The 22,172-nt window shown below is 44.2% G+C and overlaps 1 protein-coding gene across 5 annotated transcripts in view; it reads left to right on the top strand.

Annotated features, from left to right (window-relative positions):
* The window catches only part of GRIP2 (glutamate receptor interacting protein 2), a 416,235-nt gene that overhangs the window by 334,668 nt on the left and 59,395 nt on the right, over nucleotides 1–22,172 (top strand). For all 5 annotated transcript variants that reach the window (XM_067544336.1, XM_067544338.1, XM_067544339.1 and 2 more), the window contains 7 exons: nucleotides 6,657–6,792; nucleotides 7,696–7,841; nucleotides 9,555–9,641; nucleotides 9,970–10,045; nucleotides 10,516–10,661; nucleotides 17,566–17,713; nucleotides 18,484–18,653. In XM_067544336.1, the coding sequence (XP_067400437.1) occupies nucleotides 6,657–6,792; nucleotides 7,696–7,841; nucleotides 9,555–9,641; nucleotides 9,970–10,045; nucleotides 10,516–10,661; nucleotides 17,566–17,713; nucleotides 18,484–18,653 (909 nt within the window). The remainder of the gene's footprint in view (nucleotides 1–6,656; nucleotides 6,793–7,695; nucleotides 7,842–9,554; nucleotides 9,642–9,969; nucleotides 10,046–10,515; nucleotides 10,662–17,565; nucleotides 17,714–18,483; nucleotides 18,654–22,172) is intronic.

Here is a 22,172-nt window from a genome sequence, read left to right as displayed (position 1 = left end):
AGATGTATAGAGAGGCAGTCCCTGCTCTGAAGAGTTTACACTTTAAAAGAGGTTGAGGGAAGGCAGGAGGAAAGAAGTGGTGAGGGTGATTGGCACGAGTTGCTAGTTCGATACTGTATTGAGTAGCTATAACTACCCCCATCCGCCTGTCTCTCTAGTAATCTTTCTTGTTCTGTTGGCTGCCACTGTTACTGGGTGACTGTTCCTGGCCTATTTTATTTTGTAACGTTTTACTCTTTGCCTATTCATTCAAATTTATAAAACTTTCCCTTCCACTCCTCCCTCTTCCTGATCAGGGAGCCTTAGTCGATCAACTCCCCTGTTGCTGCTCCACAAGGAGTGTGGCTACCCTCCACTCTGCCAACCACTCCAGAGATTCTGGCTCAATGGATATGTTTACACTGCAGTCCAGAGGTGTGACTGCAGCACCTGTAGACATTCCCATGCTAGCTCACTAAAAGTAGCAGTGACACTGCAGTAGCACAAGCTAGCTGGCAGAGTACAAACCCACCCAGGACCCTGGGCACATGCTCAGGCGGATGACATGTGCTGCCATCGTTTTACTACTACGTTTAAAGAGCTAGTGCAATCAAAGCGAGCTCGGTTATGTTTACACAGGCTCCAGTCACATCTCTCGACAGCGGTGTAGACATACACAGCTAGAAGGCAAAAGTAGCCAATTGCTCCAGTCGGTGCATGACAATTGGAACCTGGTGAAAAGAGTTTGTGGTTTAGGCCTAGTTCTCAATGGACAAGTATCTGCAGCACAATTGGTATCCTGTCTGGGAGACACAGCTTGAAGCTGGTGATGTGAAAGAACTTGGAACTTGAGACTCCTTTTCGCTCTTAAGTTCGGGCCCTGGTTGGGCACCAGAAATGTACTGAAGTTGGTTGAAAAATGGAAACACGAAACATTTAGAACTTCAAAGCTTTTTTCTACTTCACAGGATTCAAAACAGGTCCATTTCTGGGACTGTGTTTACACTGAATTTTTCATCAGAACCATTATCAAAATGGTGCTTGATGTTTTCCATTTGCCGAACCCAGGTTTTTCAATAAATGGTTTTACCAAATCCCTGGTTTTTCAGTAAATGAAAAACTGCTATAACAGTTTCAATTAAAAAAAAAAATCTATGGAAAAATTTTGCAAAAAATTAAACGTTTTCAAAAAAAAGTCAGGGGAGAAGGGGCTGATTCTTGTGAAGTTCTTCATTCTTAAAAATTGCTTTTGTTTTGACAAATTTTTACCAGCTTTAAAAAATTAATTGAGGCATCATGGTAGCAAACACAAAGCTAAACACCTAGACATGTCAGTCCCAGTCTACACCAATAGCATGTCAGCTCTTCATGATCAACCCTGGGTTCACACTGTAGTTAGTTGTGACCGGTGTCCCATTAGGTTAACCCTGACTAGGCGCAATGTTTAAATATGACAGTCCCAGAACATGCCAAGCGCTAAATCGTGTTTAACATTGTGTTAAGTGCAATGACTCCTCAGTCACATTCTAACATGAAGTAATTTTCCAGGTTGGAAAAGCCAGTGGGGGGCCAAAGATGTAGTGTGGAAATGGAGGCACTTTCACTGCTGTTGCTGGTAGGCCTCTTCTGTAGATCATTACAGTGCTCTCAAACAGTGTCCGATGGACCACCCTGGGCAATGAACATGCTTCCTAACAAAGGCTGGGGCTTGGTATCCTCGTCTTTACTTTGAGAGGTGGCAGTAAGAACAGCAGAGCAAGGATCTGGGGGATTTGTACTGAACGTGTTTTTGAGGAGTGGGGAAGGGGCAAATATTTGGCCCTGCTCCATTGCTTTTGCACCCCTTTGGGAATCCTGAGGTGGAGAAAAGCTAGCATAGCCAGCTGTATGCCTCCTGCTCTTGGCCTTCCTGATGTAGTGGGTATTCCAGGGATGGGCGGGTTCATGTCCAGTGTGCGCTGTGTTCCTGGGTTGTAGCAAGAGACTCTAAGCTGTTCAAACTCATCCTGGAGGTTGAATCAGTCCCTGGCTGTATGTGAGGGGGATTAAAAGGTGTTGGAAAGCCTTGCTGATGTAACTTATCCCTGACCTGGAGAGGGTCACTCCTAGGGATGAGAGGTTGGTTAATTCACCAAGGCTCGCCAGTCACTGGTCTCTCTTCTGAGACTGCCAACAAAGGTGCTAGTGGTGGTGAATTCTTTGAGTGCTTGCTCATGTCGATTCCATTCTAGGTGTGTGCGCGCGCCTCCGTGCACGGTTACGGGATTTTTTTTCCCTTTAGCAGTACCCGTAGGGCCGGCTCCAGCGCCCCCTGGAGTCCCATGCGCATGCCACGGTATATCAGCTGCCGCTGGCCCTACCCTCCTCCCCCCCCCCAGTTCCTTTTTTCTGCCCATGACGATTGCTGGAACTGTTCTGCTTGCTATTGCAAGTGCTCCTATCGTTACCCTTAAGCAGTGTTAGCTAGTTTGTTCTATTGTTCTTTTATTAGTTCTTTTAGTATCTGTAAATAGTTGGTAGTTAAGTTAAGCGTAGTCCCTACGGGGATCTTTGTCCGGGAGTGGGGCATGCCCCAGTCTCCGGGTTTTAAACCCTGCATCTCCTGCAGAAGGCCCTTCTCTCTTAGTGACCCCCACAACAGTTGTCTGAAGTGCCTGGGGGAAGCACACAGGAAAGGAAAAGTGTAAGATCTGTAAGTCTCTCAGGCCGTGGACTTGAAAAAGGGTCGCTGTCCAGCACTTTTCTTTTACAGTGGACAAGGGTTCTGATGTACACATTCCCGCATATTCCGCTTCTGCACAGAGTCCTGTTGAAGATCAAGAGGAACAGAGCGAATATTACCCTGGTCACGCCAGCATAGCCCCGCCAGCATTGGTTCAGCATGCTGCTGGAGCTCTCAATCACCCCGCCCCCCAGCGCTCCCCCCCCCCTCCCCCGCGCTGGAATTGCCCCAGTGGCATGATCTCTTCTCCCAGGAACTGAGGGGGCATAGGGCCGGTGGCTCATGATATATTGCTGCATGCATGCAGGGGGCTCCAGAGCCAGCCCTATTGGTACTGTTAAAGGGAAAAAAATTCCGGTAACCACGCACGGAGGTGTGCACATACCTAGAATAGTATGGATATAAGCAACATATCTCGAAGAACAGCAGTTACAAGGTAAAATAACTGTCTTTTCTGATGGGAACCAGATTGGAACCCCATATTCATTTCAGGTAGGCCACTGGTCAGCTGTTTCATTACATGACTTTAGGGGGTGGCTTTTGGGTGTCTTGCCAGTAATTAACTATCTGGTTTGTCTTTTCTTAGGTGTCTTGGAAGACCTAGGTCCTACTTAGTCAGCTCACTTAACGTGTGCATGTGAGAGAGAGAGACCTTTATAAAGTGGGTAGGGTGTATTGGCCATCTCTACCCATTGTTTATCTTGACAGATAGATAGAAAAGCAATTCTCCAAGTTCATTCTAGGCACCGAGTTTCTCCTGGAACCCACAAGATGGTTAATTGCATAATGGGAGTTCTCATTTTTAACACTCGTCAAGGACCAAAATCAAGCCCCATTGAGGAGCTAATAATCACCCCTTGTGCCACCATCTGTGTTGATCAGTAGCCTCTTTAGTCGAGAGGAAATTTGCAAGATAGTGCCGGATGGTGTTCTGTTTAGAACAGCAGGGAACAGTGGGAAAGTTTCTGGCAGTTACTGAAATCCTGGACTAGTGAATTGAAAACTGTTACTGTACTTGGCGGTGGATCAAAACTGTATGAGTTTAAAGAACAGGAGCATAATGGACATAAAATTTTAGAATGAGTCAAAGTTGCCGTGTTAAATGGGGGCACAGCAGAGATTGAACACCTTCCAGATGATGCTAGCTCACAAAGAGGTTCCCCATTCACATTAATCAAGTTCACAGGCTCCTGTGGGGACGTGCTTTGCAAAACAGCAACATGCAGAGTGACTTAAAGCAAGGTGCAATTTCTGTTGTTGCTGTGACATCACAGAAAGAGTAAAGGGCCAGCCAGGCTGCACAGACTGATTGTTTTCATTCTGTGTAGTGCCAAATGACAATGTATACTCTTCAAGCAAAAGGGGAAAAATAACCCTACAGTTGCAGAGTGCTTCTGTAACAATAAATTATTTGAGATTTCCAGGGCTGGAAAATGCAAACTGTACAAAACTTTAAATGTTCCCTTTCTATATATAAAATCTTATTTGAGTCTGATGCATTAATCCATCCAGACAAATTCATTTTTGACCATTCACTGGAAAGATGCAAGATTTTACCTCGCAGCCTCCGAAGCCCTGACCTAGAGCTGCTCTTTACAATGCATTGCAGTTGGCCAACGTCCCCTCATGCATCTCTTCTGTATCTCAGAGTATTTTTCCCTTAACTTAAGGTTAAAAACTGGTGTTTTTTAAAAATTGAGTGATTTTAATGCTCATGAAAACTGGAGACTAGGCCAAGGTGTAGGTAGATTCTGTGCAAGTTTCCTATACAAAGCTCTTCCAAGGCACCAATATTTTTGTTTTAATTTTTGCTGTGTCTCGTGCTGTTCCTACTCTTCTGCCTGAGCAAGGAGAGCCTATAATATATGGTTTGTCATGCAGACAAATGTTCACAGGAGACTAGTCTGAAACTACCAAACTCTCACCTGCATCCCAATTGAGATTTGAATCCCAGGGTGCAGAGATGAATAGCTCGTGCACTACCCTCTCTCCCCCTGCACCAACACAGAGTGCTTTTGAAAATTCCACTAACACTTGTCTTCCTTCTGCTTCCCTGTTCCATGTAAAATACAAAAATGTCAATCATTAAGGAGGCTGGCTTTAAAATGGTCAAATGTTAGGTGTAAGATGACAAAAACCGGCACCAACTTAACAGTGTATTTATTCATTTGTCGTGTATTCAAGGGCAATATTGTTCCCCAGTTGCAAACAAGCAAAAATTCACTCTTAAAATAATAGAGGGGGCAGGGGAGTGAAGAATGTAACATCCACAGGAAAAAAAGAACTGACATTGTCTACTGTGTTAAGGGGATTAAGTACCAAATAACTGACCCTGTTATAAATATTTATAATCATTACGTCTTGTAAAACATGCCCTGCTTATATCCATTACAAGTGTCCAGCTGGGTATGGAAAATGTCAAAACACCTGTGACTAGTCAGGCAAGCTGAGGAACAGTGGAATACAGTTGTAACGGAAAACTATTCTAAATGAATGGGTCTCATCTACCCTTATCTTGCTAGCAGGCTGTCCGTGTGCCAACAGAATCTGACTCCTTCCCATCTCATACCCTGCACATCCACACCGGTTCCTAATTTACTGCTTTGTCCACCACGAAATTTCTAAGATGAATCGCGTTTTGTCTGTCCAGGCCCACATCATCTCCCTTTTTGATTACTGCGACCTCCTCTTCCCCAGCCTCCCTCACACCCACGCTGCCCGTCTCTGGTCCATATAAAACAGAGCTGCTGAGACAGTCGTCCGTGGCCGTTGCTCTGACCTCATCACCCTGCTGCCTCCCTCTCTTTTACTTTATCAAGCTCAAGCTTCTTGTCCTCTCACACAAGCTCCTGCACAGCTCTGCTCCTCCCTAGCGATCTGCTCTCATCTGTAGTACCGGCCTCTTTTTTGCTCCATCTGTATGCCTCACCTGCACCTTCTTCTATCCTACCGCTTACATAAGGAATACTCTGCCTCACCTGTTCCAGACAGCCCCTGCCCTCTCCTACGCCAGATCTCTCCTCAGGACACACTTCTATTTCAGGGCCTGTAAGGGTATGTCTATACAGCAACTAGACACCCATGGCTGGCCTGGGGTGGCCGGCTCAGGCTGCAGGGCTGTTCCATTGCTGTGTAGACTTCTAGGCACAGGGTGGAGCCCGAGCTCTGGGACTCTACCACCTCGCAGGGTCCTAGAGCCCAGGTACACCCTGAATTTAGAAATCTCCACTGCAATGAAACAGACATGCAGCCTTGAGCCCAAGGTGGCTGGCACAGGCCAGCCGTGGGTTTTTCTGTGCTGTGTAGCCAGACCCTGAGAAATCAGCCAATGTAATCATGCACTGAGGGGCTGGCACTTTATTTATCATCTTTCTAAAAGTTGCATATAAAATCAATGATGTGCCTATTTGATTGTGTCCCATTGCCCTCTCCAAATTTTGTACATCACTTGTCTTAGAATGTGATCTCTTCGGGGGAAGGAGCGTGACTTGAGACAACACGCACCATAACTGGATCCTGATTCTCTTCGGAGCTTCTGGGCCCGGGCGTAATATAAACATGTAGTGGTGGTAATTGTTTACAACATGGTTCGGGTTACTCCTAAGCATCAAATAGCTACAAATATTTTTGTCATGATCCAAAATAAATAGACGTGACCTGGAGAAGCATAAGTTTCTACCTGAATTTCAGTAAAAGTGAAAAGGGAGAAATGAGATGAGCAAATTGACAGGAAAGAGAACCCTGCTGTTGTCCTCCTTCTCTTCACCTCCTTTTCCCCTACCCTTCTGCTTCTGATACCCCATTTTCAATTTTTTCTGGTTTCCAGAGAAATTGACTAGTTCTGTGTTCTATCCCACCACACATTGGGAAATGGTGCTCCCAGTGTAAGAGCTGAAGGTGCCTTCCACTGAGACATTCAGAGTTAGTTTGATTTGTTTCTGATATTTATCTTCAGAGGAATTCAGAGGGGTCACCATTGTGGAGCTGATTAAGAAGGAGGGAAGCACCCTTGGCTTAACTATATCTGGTGGCACAGACAAAGATGGAAAGCCAAGAGTCTCAAACCTGAGGCCAGGAGGGCTGGCAGCAAGGTGAGAAAAATCTGCTTGAAAAGTGTGGTTCGTGGATGTATTGAACACCTGGTGGAATGTGTATAAGGACAAGGGAATTGGCATCAGATTATTTTTTAACAGTACCATGAGATGTAAAGTTATTGCTCTCATAGGAAAAAACCTGTTGTTCTATTCAGAGTTATTTCCTATGATCACTGTGTGGATCATAGGAAATAACATTTTAGAACACGTTTTGGAATGGTTACACAAAAACAGTTTCTGTGGTTTCTTTCAATCCCACCAGTTACAAACATAAGTGGTTCCTGAAAACCAGGCACTTTTATTTTTAATGCATCTAAATGGTAGGTTACATCCTGGGTAGGGTGAGTGAATACATTTGGCCTACCGCTGAACCAACTCAAACATTATGGGTTTAAAAGATTAACTCAAGCACTGACATTGCCATTTGTAGGATTCATAATTAGCCAGGAGACCATGGGAGAGCAGAGAGGGTGAAGGAGAAGAAAAAAAAGGGGAAAATAACAGAATAATTTTACAGAGAGCAGGCAGAAAGAAACAAACAGAACTTGTCTTGCTAGCGGGAACTTTTTCCAATTATTTCACTTGATCTTGGTCTCTGGCTTTCCCATGATAACCTCTCGGGGGGGGGGGGGAATGAGTGGCACGGGGGGAAGTTGCAAACGTATATTTTCCAATTATTATTATTTGACTGACTCTGAAGTTTACCCCACCTAGAAAAATACAGTAGATGGGCACATTTTCCAGCCAAGTGGAAATATACCATATTTCTTTTGATGATACAGTGAAGATTGGTTAATCTGTTGTGACATTTTTACAAAATTCTCCACTAGAAAATATGTCCCATGTGTGTCCATGGAGAACATAATGGAGAATCTTATTGTTGCTTTTGTTCCTTTACAGAAGTGACCAGTTAAATGTTGGCGACTACATCAAATCAGTGAATGGGATTAACCTGACTAAACTGCGGCATGATGAAATTATAAGCCTGTTGAAGAATGTAGGGGAAAGGGTGGTACTGGAGGTGGAGTATGAACTGCCCCCAGCTGGTGTGTGTCTCTAAGATAATGTTACAGTGTTTGCTTGACTGCCTCATTCCGTGATACATATGGGCTTGGTTTATGTTATGCCCTTTACCACAAAGAATGTTTAATGGAGCAGTATTATGTTCTGTCTTCATCTGTCTGTGAAACACTGGTAGAGGTTGCTGATCCACTCTTCAAGTGCAGTTAGCTCTCTCTCTCTGTTTCCAGCGTAGTGGGTGCCTGCTCATGCACTCTGGCTGGAGATGGCTGATCACTGTGATTTAGCAGCAAATCCTTGATCTCCATCCCAATCCCACCTTTTCTTTTCTTTTATTTTTTTAAAGTGTATTGTGGTTATAGGAAAGTATTCAGAATCCTAACTACCCACTGACAAAGCCTCTCTGCTTTCTCTGTTTAACTGTATTAAATGTTGTTTCTTCTGAACACTTTCATTTGCTACATGTCTTCATTAGGTAGGCTGAAAAACTGGTCTGTAGCTAGAGGGTCTTAAACCCAGAAGCAGATGAACCAGTTCAGATAAAAGAAGGATTCTGTTCTGAAGTATGAAACATTTTTGGTTTAACTTTTATTATAAGAACAAAGCAAATACAGTAGAACCCCAGAGTTACGAACACCAGAGTTATGAACTGACCTGTCAACAACACGTGCCACGTGGTACTGGAAATATGCAATCAGGCAGCTGCAGAGACCAAGAAGAAAAGCAAAAAAGCAGACAGAGTACAATACTCTGATAAACATAAGCTATGACCAAAAATAAAAGGGAAAGCAGCATTTTTCTTCTGCATAGTAAAGTTTCAAAGCTGTATTAAGTCAAGTTGTAAGCTTTTGAAAGAACAACCATAACGTTTTGTTCAGAGTTACAAACAACCTCCATTCCTGAGGTTCTGCTGGAATGCACATAAACAAATCTTATTCATTGAGGTCTTTCCACCATAAGAAGGATACTCACAATATTGACATCCCCTGCAATTCCACTCCCCCTTCTCCCCCCCCCCCCCAAAAATAAAAATTAATCCCTTCCCCCAACTGAGCATGCTCTTTCTAGTGAGTATACTCACTTTAGAGTGTTTGAGATCTGATCCTTTCACCCTAAAGCTCTCTGAACCAGTTGGATAAAAGACACAGAGTCAGGGAGAGTGGCAGTTTATTCTCCAGTTGCGGGGAGCATCATTAATGGTAAATTGAATACACTCCTTAATGGCTGCACATCGGAGAATGGGCATATTTGTTCTTCTTCATTCACTGTACTTTCTTGACCTTAAATGGAGCAGTATATTCAGCCTAAAGGTATTGATTTTTCTCCTGGAATCGATTTAAAGCTTTCACTTCCCCCTACCCACCCTCAAAAAGTCAAAATGTGAAAAAGCAAAACCTTTTAGTAATGAGGATTTGGGGGGGGGGGAGGGAGAAAGGGGGAGATGTTCGGTCAACAATTGACTTGTTTGGTTTGTTTGCTTTGTTTTTTTAATTAAAAACATCAAGAGCTTTGCAATCCTTATGGCTGAGGCTGCTGGCTTTTGAATGACTCTGAACACAGTGAAACTGGTTGAGAAATGGCAGGGTTTCACTTCAATGTCAAATTGTTAGTCTAGACAGATATGGGGAAATCTAGAATATAAATGAAGCTGTATTTTAATGCTGTTATTTCCTAGCTTTAAGAAGAAAGGGGGCTTATATTTGGGTTACAGGCATCTTTCTCCTTTTTTCCCCATGTAGCACCGGAGAGCAGCTCTGGCATTATTCCAAAGACCATAGAAGTGTGTCTGTACAAGGAGGGCAACAGTTTTGGCTTTGTGCTAAGAGGTCAGTGACTTCTCTGAGGATGATGTTCAAGACAGGGTGTGCAAAATGCTGGTTGGGGTGCTTTTGAGAATGGGGGAAGGAAAGGGATGAGTGAAAATAAACGTTGAGAATCTCAGATGAGAAACAAAACTGTGCCTTGAAGTGTGTATCGATGAACCATCAAGAACTGCTGGCTGGCTGGCTGGCTATCCAGAGCAGTCTTTGCTTGCAAGCTTTGTCAGCTATTAAATGAAAAATGTCTCTTGTCCCTTACCACCCCTATTAAGACAATAAGGGCTTTCAGCTTTAGAGATGACAGTTACTCATGGCTTTTCTGGTTTTGTTATAGGGGGAGCCCACGAAGATTGGCACAAATCCAGACCATTAGTACTCACCTATGTGAGGCCAGGTGGCCCAGCAGACAGGTAATGCTCACATTTTACTTCCTTTAGCAATGGAGTTAAACAAAATATATGCACAGCTCTAACCAGACTTCAGAGTATAAAATCCTGTGACCTATCTCGCCTGTGTCTCCTAGGTATTTAATAATGGCTTTCAATGTGGAGGTCTTGTGACGTTGTAGGTCCTCTTCAAACGTGTTCATAGGATGGGTATTTGGATATATCTTGGTCTCATGTAGGGAAGTGTCTGTTATGTCTAAAATCACCTCTTCAAAAATGATCACTTAATTAGCTGAATATAAATCTCTCAGGGGCCAACATTGCTATGATAGAGGGTAACGTATTAAGTAGTCTGAGGCAGTCTCTTTATTCTCTTACTGCTAATTAAACATGATGGGCATCAGACGGCAAATAGCCTACGTTATTGTCCAGGGGAATGTTCAGATCATATTTGATCAAGATTTGTACTGACTTGTGCCTGTGGCTTCCTGCAGGGAAGGGTCCTTGAAAATCGGGGATAGGCTGCTGAGTGTTGATGGGATTCCCCTTCACAGTGTAACTCATGCTGATGCGCTGAACATCCTGCGTCAGTGCACCCAGGAGGCGCTCTTCCAGATCGAGTATGATGTCACCATCATGGGTAAGGACAAGCGAATTGCGGAGCTGAGAGAGCTGCTCTGGGGTGGACTTTTCAGTGGGTGCCTGGAAGGCTGAATACTTGATATTAAGAGTTAAGCCAACTGCAATAGTGGATCTCAGTGGGAAATGATTGAGTAAGGTACTTCTCAGCATAGGAAAGGCAGAATCTGATGCATGGTTGTAGAGCTCTGAATAGATTTAGACGTAAAGGGGTTAAAGTACCTGGAACTGCTGATACTCTGTTTTCAGCAATGATGGCAACAGTGGTTCTTTTTATAAGATGAAATGGTATAAACTAGGCCACAGAGACAGGCGGTCCCAGGGGCTGGGCTGAAGGCATGTAGAATGTGGGAGGTATGCTATCTGGGAAGACAGCAAATGGCTGGAGTAAATCTGGGCAGGAGACTGAGTTGGAGACGCACCAGTTGACTAATGGTTACTGGACGTGAATATATTTTGGTTCGGGGCTTGAACATGCCTTGGTTTGGAGATGTTCAGTTTCAGAGGTTTTAGTTCAGGTCAACTTCTAATAGAAACAAAAAATGATCAATGGAAACTCTCAGTTAAAGAACGCCTGCTAGAAAAGGACAGAGGATGAGGAGGTATCTCTCCAATTAATTTTCTACACACGTGTTATTTAAGTTTTTGAGTTTTAGACCATAGGGGAGGGATTGTTATTAGCTGCTGTACAGCAATTTAGGGCTGCTCTTATAGAGATGTTACTTCAGGGAGCATAGTTAATTAATTTCAAGTTAGCAGAGTCCAAAGCTGTGTTGGCTATGGAAGCTCAGTGAGCTGTGTTATAGATTTTGATGCCATGCACAAGTCTCCAGAAGAGTTTCTGCCACTATCAGAACCACAAGCCGGACCAGCTGTTTCTGGAGTCTTTTCTGCCAAACCCATATACCAAGCCAATATGTTTGAGCTCAGGAGCCAGCAAAAGAGGAGGCTAATGAGACGAATTATTTCCTGATTTGCCCGCAAGGTGGGAAATCAAAGGTGGTTGCAATCCAGAGAGCATTAATGAATATCTCAAGGAGAAAAGGATCAGAGGGTTAGAGAGCTGTTTTCTAAGTGGAAAACTTTTGAGAGCTTTGCACAATGTGCTTGGTGTCATAAGAAGATGTCTCCAGAATTATTCACTCATTAGACAGAGAAACAAAATGTCAGTCAGTAAGGGGATTGAGTTTTTTTGGGTGGAATTTCCTCCCCTCCTCCCTCCCGCCTAAAATCTCTTCTCCCATTCCTGTTTCTCTCCCTTACAACAAAAACTCCTCACAAATAAATACAGTCCACAATTTCTCCTCGAGACACCTGGGACTAGAATAGCAAGGAGTGTTGGAAGGCATCTCTATTCTGACTTGCATTGGCAGGGAGGGGTGTGTGAAGGAAGCTTGCAGTCTAGTTACCTGACCTCTACCAGCCTCTGTCCATGTTACAATACCGATTCTCACTTTTCATAGTTTCTCTCTAGTGATCCTATTTCGAAGCCTTCGTCCATTGGGCAAATGCATTTTTGATTGGACTAGTCTTTACATTTTTAGGTGGTGCAGAGAAACCAATAGAAGTCCCCGCTCCTCTGCTCTGCATGAAGGCAACAGTTCCCCATGGGAGGTGCATGTTTATAAATGTGCAACCAATGTGCTATGAGGAACTTCTGTCTACAGAGCTGGTAAGGCAGCCCAGGGCTCGGCTGATGCTGGCTTTGCCCCCTGCCCCCAAAGCAGAATGGAGCATTTTTTTTACAGTTTTATACTGATTTAAAGTGAATTAAAAATGAGTCTTTAATGCCCCTCCATGACTTTTTCCTTAATTTAGTTTTTACAGTTGCTTACTTTATCGCAAGTTTCTCTCTTACTGGTTAGCTTTTCCTGAGATGGTTTGGGTCTGAAAGGAGAAATAACCTTAATTCTTTCAGACAGCAGTAAAGGGAAAGTACACGTTGGGAGTGTGGGTTTCCTTCTCCTCCTCCTTCCCCCTCCCCCCCCCAATTCAATGGCTAGTTCCTAGTTTGCTCCTAAAGTAGGGTACATGGACCTCCAAGAGGCAAGGTGAAAGTTGGCAAATTTAATCACTGATACAGGTAGTGTCCTCCATCTGGGGCTAGAAACCCCCATATAAATATTCAATAAAATAGTCCCCATTTTACAGCTGGGAAATATAAGGCACAGACAGTTGAGTGACTTGTCTTACAGCATACTAGTGGCAGAGCTGGGAATAAACCCTGAAGGTCCCCATTCACAGTCATTGCTCTAACCACTAGGCTTTGCTCCATTTTATCGCTATAGCAGGAAGAAGGATGCAGTGCCTGGTGTGTTTCCTGTTGCTTCATTAGGGCCATGGAGATCCATTTGCCTGTAGCAATGAAGCAAGTTAAATTGGACGCTGATAAGCCATCGGTGAAAATGTGAAATATAAAACCTATGCAAGGGAGCATCAGTTACAACTTGCAGTGGCAGGGCCCCTTGCACCACGGTGATGAGAACTGACTCCTGTGGAGTGCAGGTATTGTTTTGATTGCTGTCCCAGAGGAGTCCAGTCGCTAGAAGGTGCTGAGAGGATCTTCTGAATTGTAGCATTTCTCAGATGCACTGGCAGTGCGCATTCCTTGACAGCACTGCCCACTTCTGAGGGCAGTTGGGCTCCATGCAGCTTCTCCACAGGCAAGGGAGATTGCAGCAGCTTCCCACTGCCTCAGCAGACATTTCACATGGCGGAGGGGAGAGGGACTACGCTCCAAGGTTTTTCACCAGTGGAAACCTGGATGGACCAAGGCCACGTGGTGTGCTCTTTTAACTGGTGCTTTCATGGTTCAATTGCTCTCTTAGCAGATCATTTTGGCTGAGATTTTCAAAGCCACCTAAGGAGTTAAATTGGACTCTCATTAAAATGAATAGGAATTGAGTGTCCAAATCCCGAAGGCAATTTTGAATATCTTTGCCCTGGTATTTACTGTAGCATTTACCTAGCAGCAGCAGTAACAAATTTCCTGTGTCAACATTCTATTTCGTGGGCTCTTCTAAAGCAATATGCACTATTTAAATAGGGACTTTGTAAATAAGCTATATCTGCTGCTGCACAGAGCACTGGGCTAAAGGCTTTTAAGATTGACTCACAGTTTGGGGACGCTATCTGCTGGAAAAGGCGAGTGGACAAGAGGCTTACTGTGTTCTCCACCCTCTCTTCCTTTCCCAGCTGCCTCCTGGCCTGCTGACTTTAGCTGGAGACAACAGTTCTATAAAGCAAAGGGCTGTTCTGCGTGAGCTGAGTGGCGGCAAAGTGTCTGTCTGGCCTTCAGGGGTGACCCACGAAGCTGTACAAACCGACATGAGCTCTGAGAACTGAATGAATTTGCAACTGACTTACAGTGTCAGTAAGCAGGAAGCTCTGCACAGAGATGCATTTGCAGCATAGGAAATGCCTTTTCCCCCTACTCTCCGCAGGATGCATGCTTGCCTGCCAAAGCACCTATCCATTTCAGAGGGAGTTTAACGGAACTGGGAGGGGATCGAGAGCGCTACATGCGAAACAGAGAAGAAATGCTGTAGGGCCTCCTGCATTTGTGATTGAGACAAGGATCTTTAAATGCAGCCACAAAGCCCACATCTGTGGGCTGGCTGGCTGACAAGCTCTCCCTGTGGTTGTGAAATGTTTGTATTGGTCGACTGACTGAATGAAGAGGACGCTGATTCTATAGCATCCATAAAAACATCCACGAATAACCCTTCAGTTGACAGCCAGTTATCAAAACCCTTTGTATGTGTAGATGTGCCTGGGGTCTGGACAGCCTAAACTGGTCTGATTTGGGATGCTTCTCACCCAGGTTGACAGGGAGGTGGATTTATTGTACCTAAGCCACCCCGATGGTGTTTAAACCATTATTTTTGAGGGAGAAAATTAGGGTTGCCTAAAGGTTCGGACAGCACTAAGTGCTAGGCAGCTCTTGAAAGGGTCAGGGGTTGGGTTCAGTCTGTGCCAGCTTGGGAAGGATTTGGCAGCATTTTTGAACTGTTAACACCCCCTTTGAATCAGCTTGAAGCCTCACCAAGAGCCTTTCTCCTGGGTTATTTGCACCAGTGCCGAAATCCATAAGGCCCTGATCCAACTCCTAATGAAGTCAATGGGAGCATTTCTGTCCATTCAGGCCATAAGTGTGGATGTTTATGACAAAGGTAAAGGAGTTAGGGATTCATTTGTGTGGTATTTTGGGGTGTTACCCAGACCAGTAAGGGGTTCTGTCCTGTAACCCAGAGTGCTTCTGTGCTGTGCAGCCTTGGCTCAGTGCTCTGATACCAGCAGCCTGCTCCCAGCACAGTAGCCTCACCCTGGCTTCCCCTTGCCTGGTTACTCCTTGCAGAGGGTCACCAGCAGCCCTTCCAGTCTCGAGTCTCCCCCAAACCATCTCCCCTGCACTGTCCAGTCCCTCTAGCTGGATTCTCTCAGAAGTTAAGTTCACTGCCTCCAAAGAGACAGAGCACACACCGGCCAAGTAGTTTAGCTAATGACTTCGCCTCAGCACAGCACTGAGATGGTTTTGTAATAAAGCAAGAGTAAGTTTATTAGCAAAGAACAGAGGTTCTAAGTGATAAGTAATGGTACAGCTCTGGGTATAAATGGTACAGCTCTGGGTACAATAAAACAAAATGTGCCTTCTGGTGATTAAAACTTAACTTCAGCAAGTTACAATCTTTTTCTAAGCAGGTTTCTCACCTATAATCAGGTCCCCGAGACGTCAACCCCTGTGGTTGAAGAATTCACCTTTCTGTGAATACAAGAACTCTGGCCTCTGGTGTCTCACAGGTTATGGGTGCCAAAATGCCATGCCTGAGGAGGGTGCTGAAGTACTTAATACCACAGTAACATTTCCGTAGTGCCAGAAGGAGACACAGCCTGCTGACTTCTCTCAACAATTCTTTTACATTAGTTTGGACTTAATAGCCTGAATGAATAGTGTTAATCACTCCATACTAATTTTGCTAAATTGCAAGTGTCTGATCCTAATTTGGGAGAAGAGTGAATTGTCTTTCCTTAGCACAATGACACATAAATTTGAATGGTTGGTCTCTCTCCAACTAATGCTTTTAAAAAAAAAAAAAGAAAAAATGAACAAAGGGCAATCCCTGGTCACTGTCCTAGAGGTCAGCAGGATGTTGTGACTAAGGGCTTGTCTACACACACACAAGTTTGCACTGATTTTACTAAAAGTGTGTGTTTAAATTGATTTAGTTAACTCTGTTAACTCTGTGTGTGGACGCTCTCGTATAGTAATTTATAGGTGCCAACTAAATTGAGATAAACTGGGTTTAAGCTAACATGAAGTTTAACCATGTGTTGTTCCTTTGCCCTTGAGCAGTCGGCCAATAGTCGGGGCCTTACACAGTTGTTTCTATTAGGAGGAGAAATCAGTTAAACAAGTTGAGGATATTCTTTGTTTGCATTCTTTTTTTATTTACCAAAATGAAAAAAACAAACCTGTACACAGTAGAAACTGACCAGAGCAAAGAGTTTCCTTGCTCAGAATTGTCAGTCTGCCTCTCCAGAGAGCTCTGTGCACAAGAAGCTGTGCGTGTCTGTTCCTCTGTGTCAGACTCACAAATGCTTCTCCAGGCTCTCTTCCTCTAACACACACAGGCTGCAAATATCCCAAATCCATCAGCCCAGATGGATTAGCTCTGACCTGCCATGTGCCTTGGGCAGTACCTCCATTGTTTGTATCTCTGTCTACTCCCTAGAGGGTCTTAATTTAATCGCTCTTTTCATTGAGTCTGAAACAACGTGTGACACACCTTTTGACTTTGACGAGGTTTGTGATTGTCGGTGGATCAAAGTCTCTCCTGCTAGTGCCAATTAGCAACTTTCAGTATAACACATTAAAAACTATATTAGCTGGAATCTTGTTCAAACCAAGCTTACACATGGCACCCTAATGTGAGTAAAAGGCTAATGTGAACAGGGCTTAACTGAGCTCTAGAAAACTGAAGCACTGCACATCTTCTGACAAAAACCCAGGTGAAGGCACCTTCTGCTCACCGGATTGTATCCAGAAAGTCAGTGTCTATCAGGAACAGTGTAAAATCACCAGGAACCTTCAAACTTCTCAGACCTGCATCAATGCATTCCCATTTCTCTGAGAGCCAGAGTGAGCCTTGTATCTAACTGTAGTCAGATACCATCAGCATGTTAGTGCAGTGTAGGTGTGCACACATTGTGGAAGAGGAAAAGCCTTGCCCAGAATAATCAAGGGCCTTGGAGGCACCAAATGCAGGAATTCTCAGAGATGATTCTAGTAGCTTCTCTCTTGACGTGGATGACTGGCTTTCCGTAAGGCTGTCCACCTACACACATCTCTGACTGTGGACTATGTGGTGTTAAAACTTTTATTTGCTTCATAAATCCTGCTGCGTTAGGATGGCCTTAGGTAATCTCATGTGGATGCGGGGAGCGGGGGACCTTTATCTGGGCAGTCAGATGCCTGATGTCCAGATTTTTTCCCTGTTCTCTTGAAATAGTTCATCAGATATGAAAGGAGTTAAGATATTAATATATGAATCTTTGTGTGTGTGTGTGTCTGAGCAGGCACAGTCTCTGATACAGCATCTGATAACTCTGATGGTTAGTTATCATAAAATTACATTTGTAGACATTAACAAATTACAAATTCTCCTCACTCCTGTCAGGTAATAGGTAGGTAAATATGGGTCTTTAGCCCCCTTTTAGAGACGAATAAACTGAGGCAGAGAGGTGAAGTGATTTGTCCAAGGCCACAGAGCAGTCTGGGCCAGAGCCATGATTAATGAGGATGCTGTCTATCTTGGTGGACATGCAAATTTCCAAGCCATTGCCTTTATAACTGGAAAAACTGAAATAGAAGTGTCTTAAAACTCCGTGCTATTTTTGTTTTTCAGATACTGTAGCCAATGCTTCTGGTCCATTACTAGTGGAAATAGCCAAGACTCCTGGATCTACACTAGGAATCACTCTGACAACAGGAACACATCGGAATAAACAGGTCATAGTCATTGACAAGATCAAGCCTGCCAGCGTGGTGGACAGGTATGAACCAGAGCAAGATGCAGTGTTGCACTTGTTTTCTCTGCTGCTTATTTTATTCCCTTTTAGTTACATTCCACTTTTCCCCATTGCAATGCACTAGTTCCTAGAAAAATAAAGTATTTTTAGCAATGTCGACAGATTCTGTGAAAAGCTAGTGGGCTAAAAAAATCTCATTGTACTCTCTTCACCAGGGATACATTTGATCCAGCTCTTATGAGAGTTGAGCCCAAATATAAATCCTGAATCTTAATACCTTCAAGCCTTAGGTCTTCAAAAATCTAGAGCTGAAGTTTCTGGCTTGAGCCAGTTTGTGATACACAACTACCCCATTTGTGCTAGAGTATAGGAAATACAGGCCTTTATACAATCGTAGGTCATGATTAGTGTAATAGTCTTGTCACTGAACTTATTCACTAACTTCCAGGATTTAATACACATCTGAAACTTGGCCTGTATTCCTAGAGAAGATGGCTGGATTTTTAGCCAACCTGTCCTGCTTTAGCTGTGGGTGCAAATTATTAGAAACTCATAGGTGTTTTTTTTTAATTTGGCTTCAGCTAAACCAATCCAAACTTGACTGTCTCACTTTGAGTTTTTGGCTTCATTTGACAGAAGGTGGAAATCAAAGGGGAGATCAGAAAACTGAGAAGAAAACAGGTTCACATGAAACCCCTGGGAACCAAAAGAGCTGAATTTTGCCCACCTCTAGTCCTAACCACATGACCTAAATCTGTGCGCTTCCATAACAGGGCTGTATCTCTTGTTTGCAGATGTGGGGCCTTGCACATTGGTGATCACATCCTCTCCATCGATGGCACCAGCACAGAACACTGTTCCGTGTTAGAGGCCACTCAGCTCTTAGCCACCACTTCAGAAAATGTCAAGTTGGAAATACTCCCTGCTCATCAGAGCAGACTCCCCCTGAAGCCTCCAGACACAGGTGTGTACTTGCAGTGAGACGGGAATGGTGGGTGGTTTATGTTTTGTCACTGTGTTTATTAATTAGGCTTCATATTTGAGGTTAATGTTTGGTGTTATATTTTTTGTTTGTACTAAGCATGATTTTAACATAGTCTTTGAATTTTATTAGGTATTTTGTTTAGACTAATTTAGCATTTGAGGAGGTATACTTCTTAAATAACATTTGTTATAGTTATTGTGATATTTTATTAACTTTATTTTGTTGTTGTTGCGCTTACAATTAAAATAAATGTGTAAGTCCAATTATTACAATGGCACCCAACATTTTTTTTCTTAAACAGTCCCTACATAGGCATCAGACTTTCAAGGTGCATCTTTAATTGTGCAGTGCCTGGCACTTGCCTTGTAAATGATGCCAGTAGATAGAGAAGTAGACAGCAAGTTGGTCTAGTTATGGAAAAATTGCTGAAGCCTGAATGCTGGTCTTCTAGCTCAGCACTGCTGAAATTGCTGCTTGATTATGTGCCCATTATGTCGGAACAGAAGAAGGTGGCGGCACAGAATCAATGAGAGGAAATGTCTCTAAATGAGTCAATGACAAAATGCCCATTGACTTCAATGGAGCCAGGATTTCACCCTAAGAAACGTTATCGTTCTCCATCTTAGGGTAGTCTCTACTGTAACCTAAGGTGTGATTTCAGTAGGAGTTAGGATGACCAGATTGCAAGTGTGAAAAATCGGGATAGCAAGTGGCAGGTAATAGATGCCTATCAAAGAAAAAGTCCTGAATATCGGGACTGTCCCTATAAAATCGGAACATCTAGTCACCCTAGTATGGGTAGACATACTCACCCTAGCACAGCTCAAAATAGCAATGTAGATGGACTGGCATGGCCTCCAGTGCAGGCTGCACAAGCATGCTGGGGACTCTGGATATGTACTTACATTGCTAGCCCATGCCACAGCCTGTACTGCCGTGTCTCCATTGATATTTGTAGTTGTGATAGCGTGGGGCTTTCTACCAGTGCTGCAGCCACACCTCCGATTGCAGATGTGCCTTTAGGCTATTTCCATACTATGAGCTGGAGCATTGATTCCTGGCTTTCATGGGCCTACTTGTGCCAGCTCTCATCTGACCCAGCATGCTAAAAACAGTAGGGGAAAGTGTGGTAGCCTGGGCAGCCATGTCACACGCTAGCCACCCAGAATAGGTAGCCACGGGTTCCTGGTGGGTTTATACTCGTAGCTGCTAGCTCATGTGTCTGTTGCCTGTGTAATTGTGGCTCCATTACAATTTTTAGCGTGCTGGTCCAGATGAGAGCTAGCCTCAATATGTCCACGTGAGCTGGGAATCCCACCCCCCACCCGTTCCAAGTGTAGTTTTTGCCTTAATCTCTCCTTCTGTAAGAAGAGAGCTGGCAGTGGGTTGGAGCCTCATGTAAACCTAGCCTGGACTCAGTGCCAATACCATAATATCTGATGCAATCCCAGCCTGCTCTCTTATGGGCTTCACATTCTGCACAGCAGGCTTGCTGTTTCTGGAGACGGGAGAAGTCCAGATTGCCTGTTAGGGTTTAACGGTGCCCAGGATCAGACAGTATAACCTCCAGTACCCATCGCCTCTGCAGTGCTGTCTCAGTCGCCTGGCTGCTGGGCACCAGTCTTGCGTGCACACATGTAGCCGCTGCCGACCGATAGTAGCCCAGGGCGAAGCTCCCATTTCATTACCCCTCCAGGATAACTCGGGAAAGGGGGAATTTGTAACTTTATTTTTTTAACATGATCCAGTGGACCATCAAACCTAATAACTGCTCCTTTTCCAGGAGCTTAAAGCTCTAAAATGCCTAGATTAATTTGTGCAGAATTAGAACAGTTGAGCAAAGGGGCTAATGACTTGACCAAGGTGCCCAAGAAAAATGGGAAACTAATCCTTTTTCAACAGCAGTTAAAATGAGCCATTCTCCTTCCTGCTTTAGTGCCCTGCTCCTAATCTCCTTTCAAAATACATGCATTCAGGAAGTATGTTTAATGGAGGGACGGCTTTGTGTGTGCGCCTAGTCATTTTCCCCCATTCCCACTTAGGAGATCAGTCAACTGTCCTAGCAATCCAGAGTGCAGATATCTTTGCATGATTATGGCACTTCCAGGAAAAGGGCATGAAAGTGACAAACTGTTCCCATGTTATTTAAACTCTTTAACAAATGAAGGGTCATAACAAACAGGTGCCCTTGAGCTGCACATTGGACGACAGTTGATATGAAGCAGAGCTCTGTGTGCTGAGGAATAAGGGCAGTGTTTGTACTTAAATGTTTCATCCTCTCATGTGTGTATAATCAAGGAGGGCATCTCCTAGCTGCACAGTTCCGACAAAGGAAGAGCTGGCCATGGAACTGCGCACTTAGCCGAGTGATCAGCTACCATCTGCGGGGTCCAGGAGCAGGAGAATGGGTGAACAGTGCTGCCTTACGGCCATCTGCAGCTTTCATGTTGTGGCTGATTCTGCAAGTCACTGATCATGTTCTGCTCCATTGACCTCAGTGGGAATGGGTGGCCCTCTGAATCTTAAGTGGTTGAGCTCCTAGGGCCAAACTCGTATTTGCCCTGCAGCCTCTTTACACCAACTGGGTTGATACAAAAGGGCTGTAGGGAAGATGTAAACCTCCAGCCCCAGGGAATAACCCCGCATACCAACCCCAGCCTTAGCACGCCCCAGGGCTGTATTATCCATTAGGCACAATAGACACAGTGCCTAGGGCCTATGAAACTTTCAGGGCCTACGAAAAAGAAATGTATATATAATTTTGTATTTTTATTTAAAAAACTATTTATTAATAGCTTAAAATCAAATTAGTTATTTTGGTCGGGAGGCCTATGAAGGCAAGTGTGCCTAGGGCCTACGAAGGTCTTAAAATGGCCCTGGCACCCCCTCCACGTGAGTCTCTTCCCCTCCACACCATCACTGCAAGGGCAGGGGTAGGCTGTAGGAGGGTGGAGGTGGGACCCGTGACTGCCCAGAATAAGGAAAGCACAAGCTGCCTACCCTCTGTCCCTGTTCCAGTTCTCACACCAGCATGGGGATGAATTTGTCCCATAGTGATTAACCCCCAGAACCACAAAAGGAGCTTCAGATGGTTCATCTTGTAAGGGTCTGTAGTGCCACTTATGGAGCAGGGTGTGGGTGTCACTCTGCCTCCCTCTTTGAACATTTATGCCAAAGCCTGTTCATGTGAATCTGGCAACAAATGAGAGCAGTACAAAAAATGGGCCATGCAATGCAAAACGGGCAAACTCGGTGATTGGCAGATGTGTAAGGCCTAGAGTATCGAGTTCTGGAGAGCAGCAGAGGATAGGGGGGGTCTCCTAGGACACCATGGGTGTCCCACAGACACAGAAAAGAATATTAATTATTATTCATTAATTAAATACTGTTGAATATTTGGTTTTATAAGAACAAAACTCCTCTGTTTTGGATCTACAGCTAGGGTTGCCAATTTTGGTTGGACATATTCCTGGAGGTTTCATCACATGACATAATCTC

This window comes from Emydura macquarii, unplaced genomic scaffold, assembly GCF_026122565.2.
Source record: "Emydura macquarii macquarii isolate MOO-44397 ecotype Brisbane River unplaced genomic scaffold, CSIRO-AGI_Emac_v2 contig_968, whole genome shotgun sequence".
Classification (NCBI taxonomy): Eukaryota; Metazoa; Chordata; order Testudines; family Chelidae; genus Emydura; species Emydura macquarii.
This window is presented reverse-complemented; position numbering and strand designations above follow the sequence as displayed.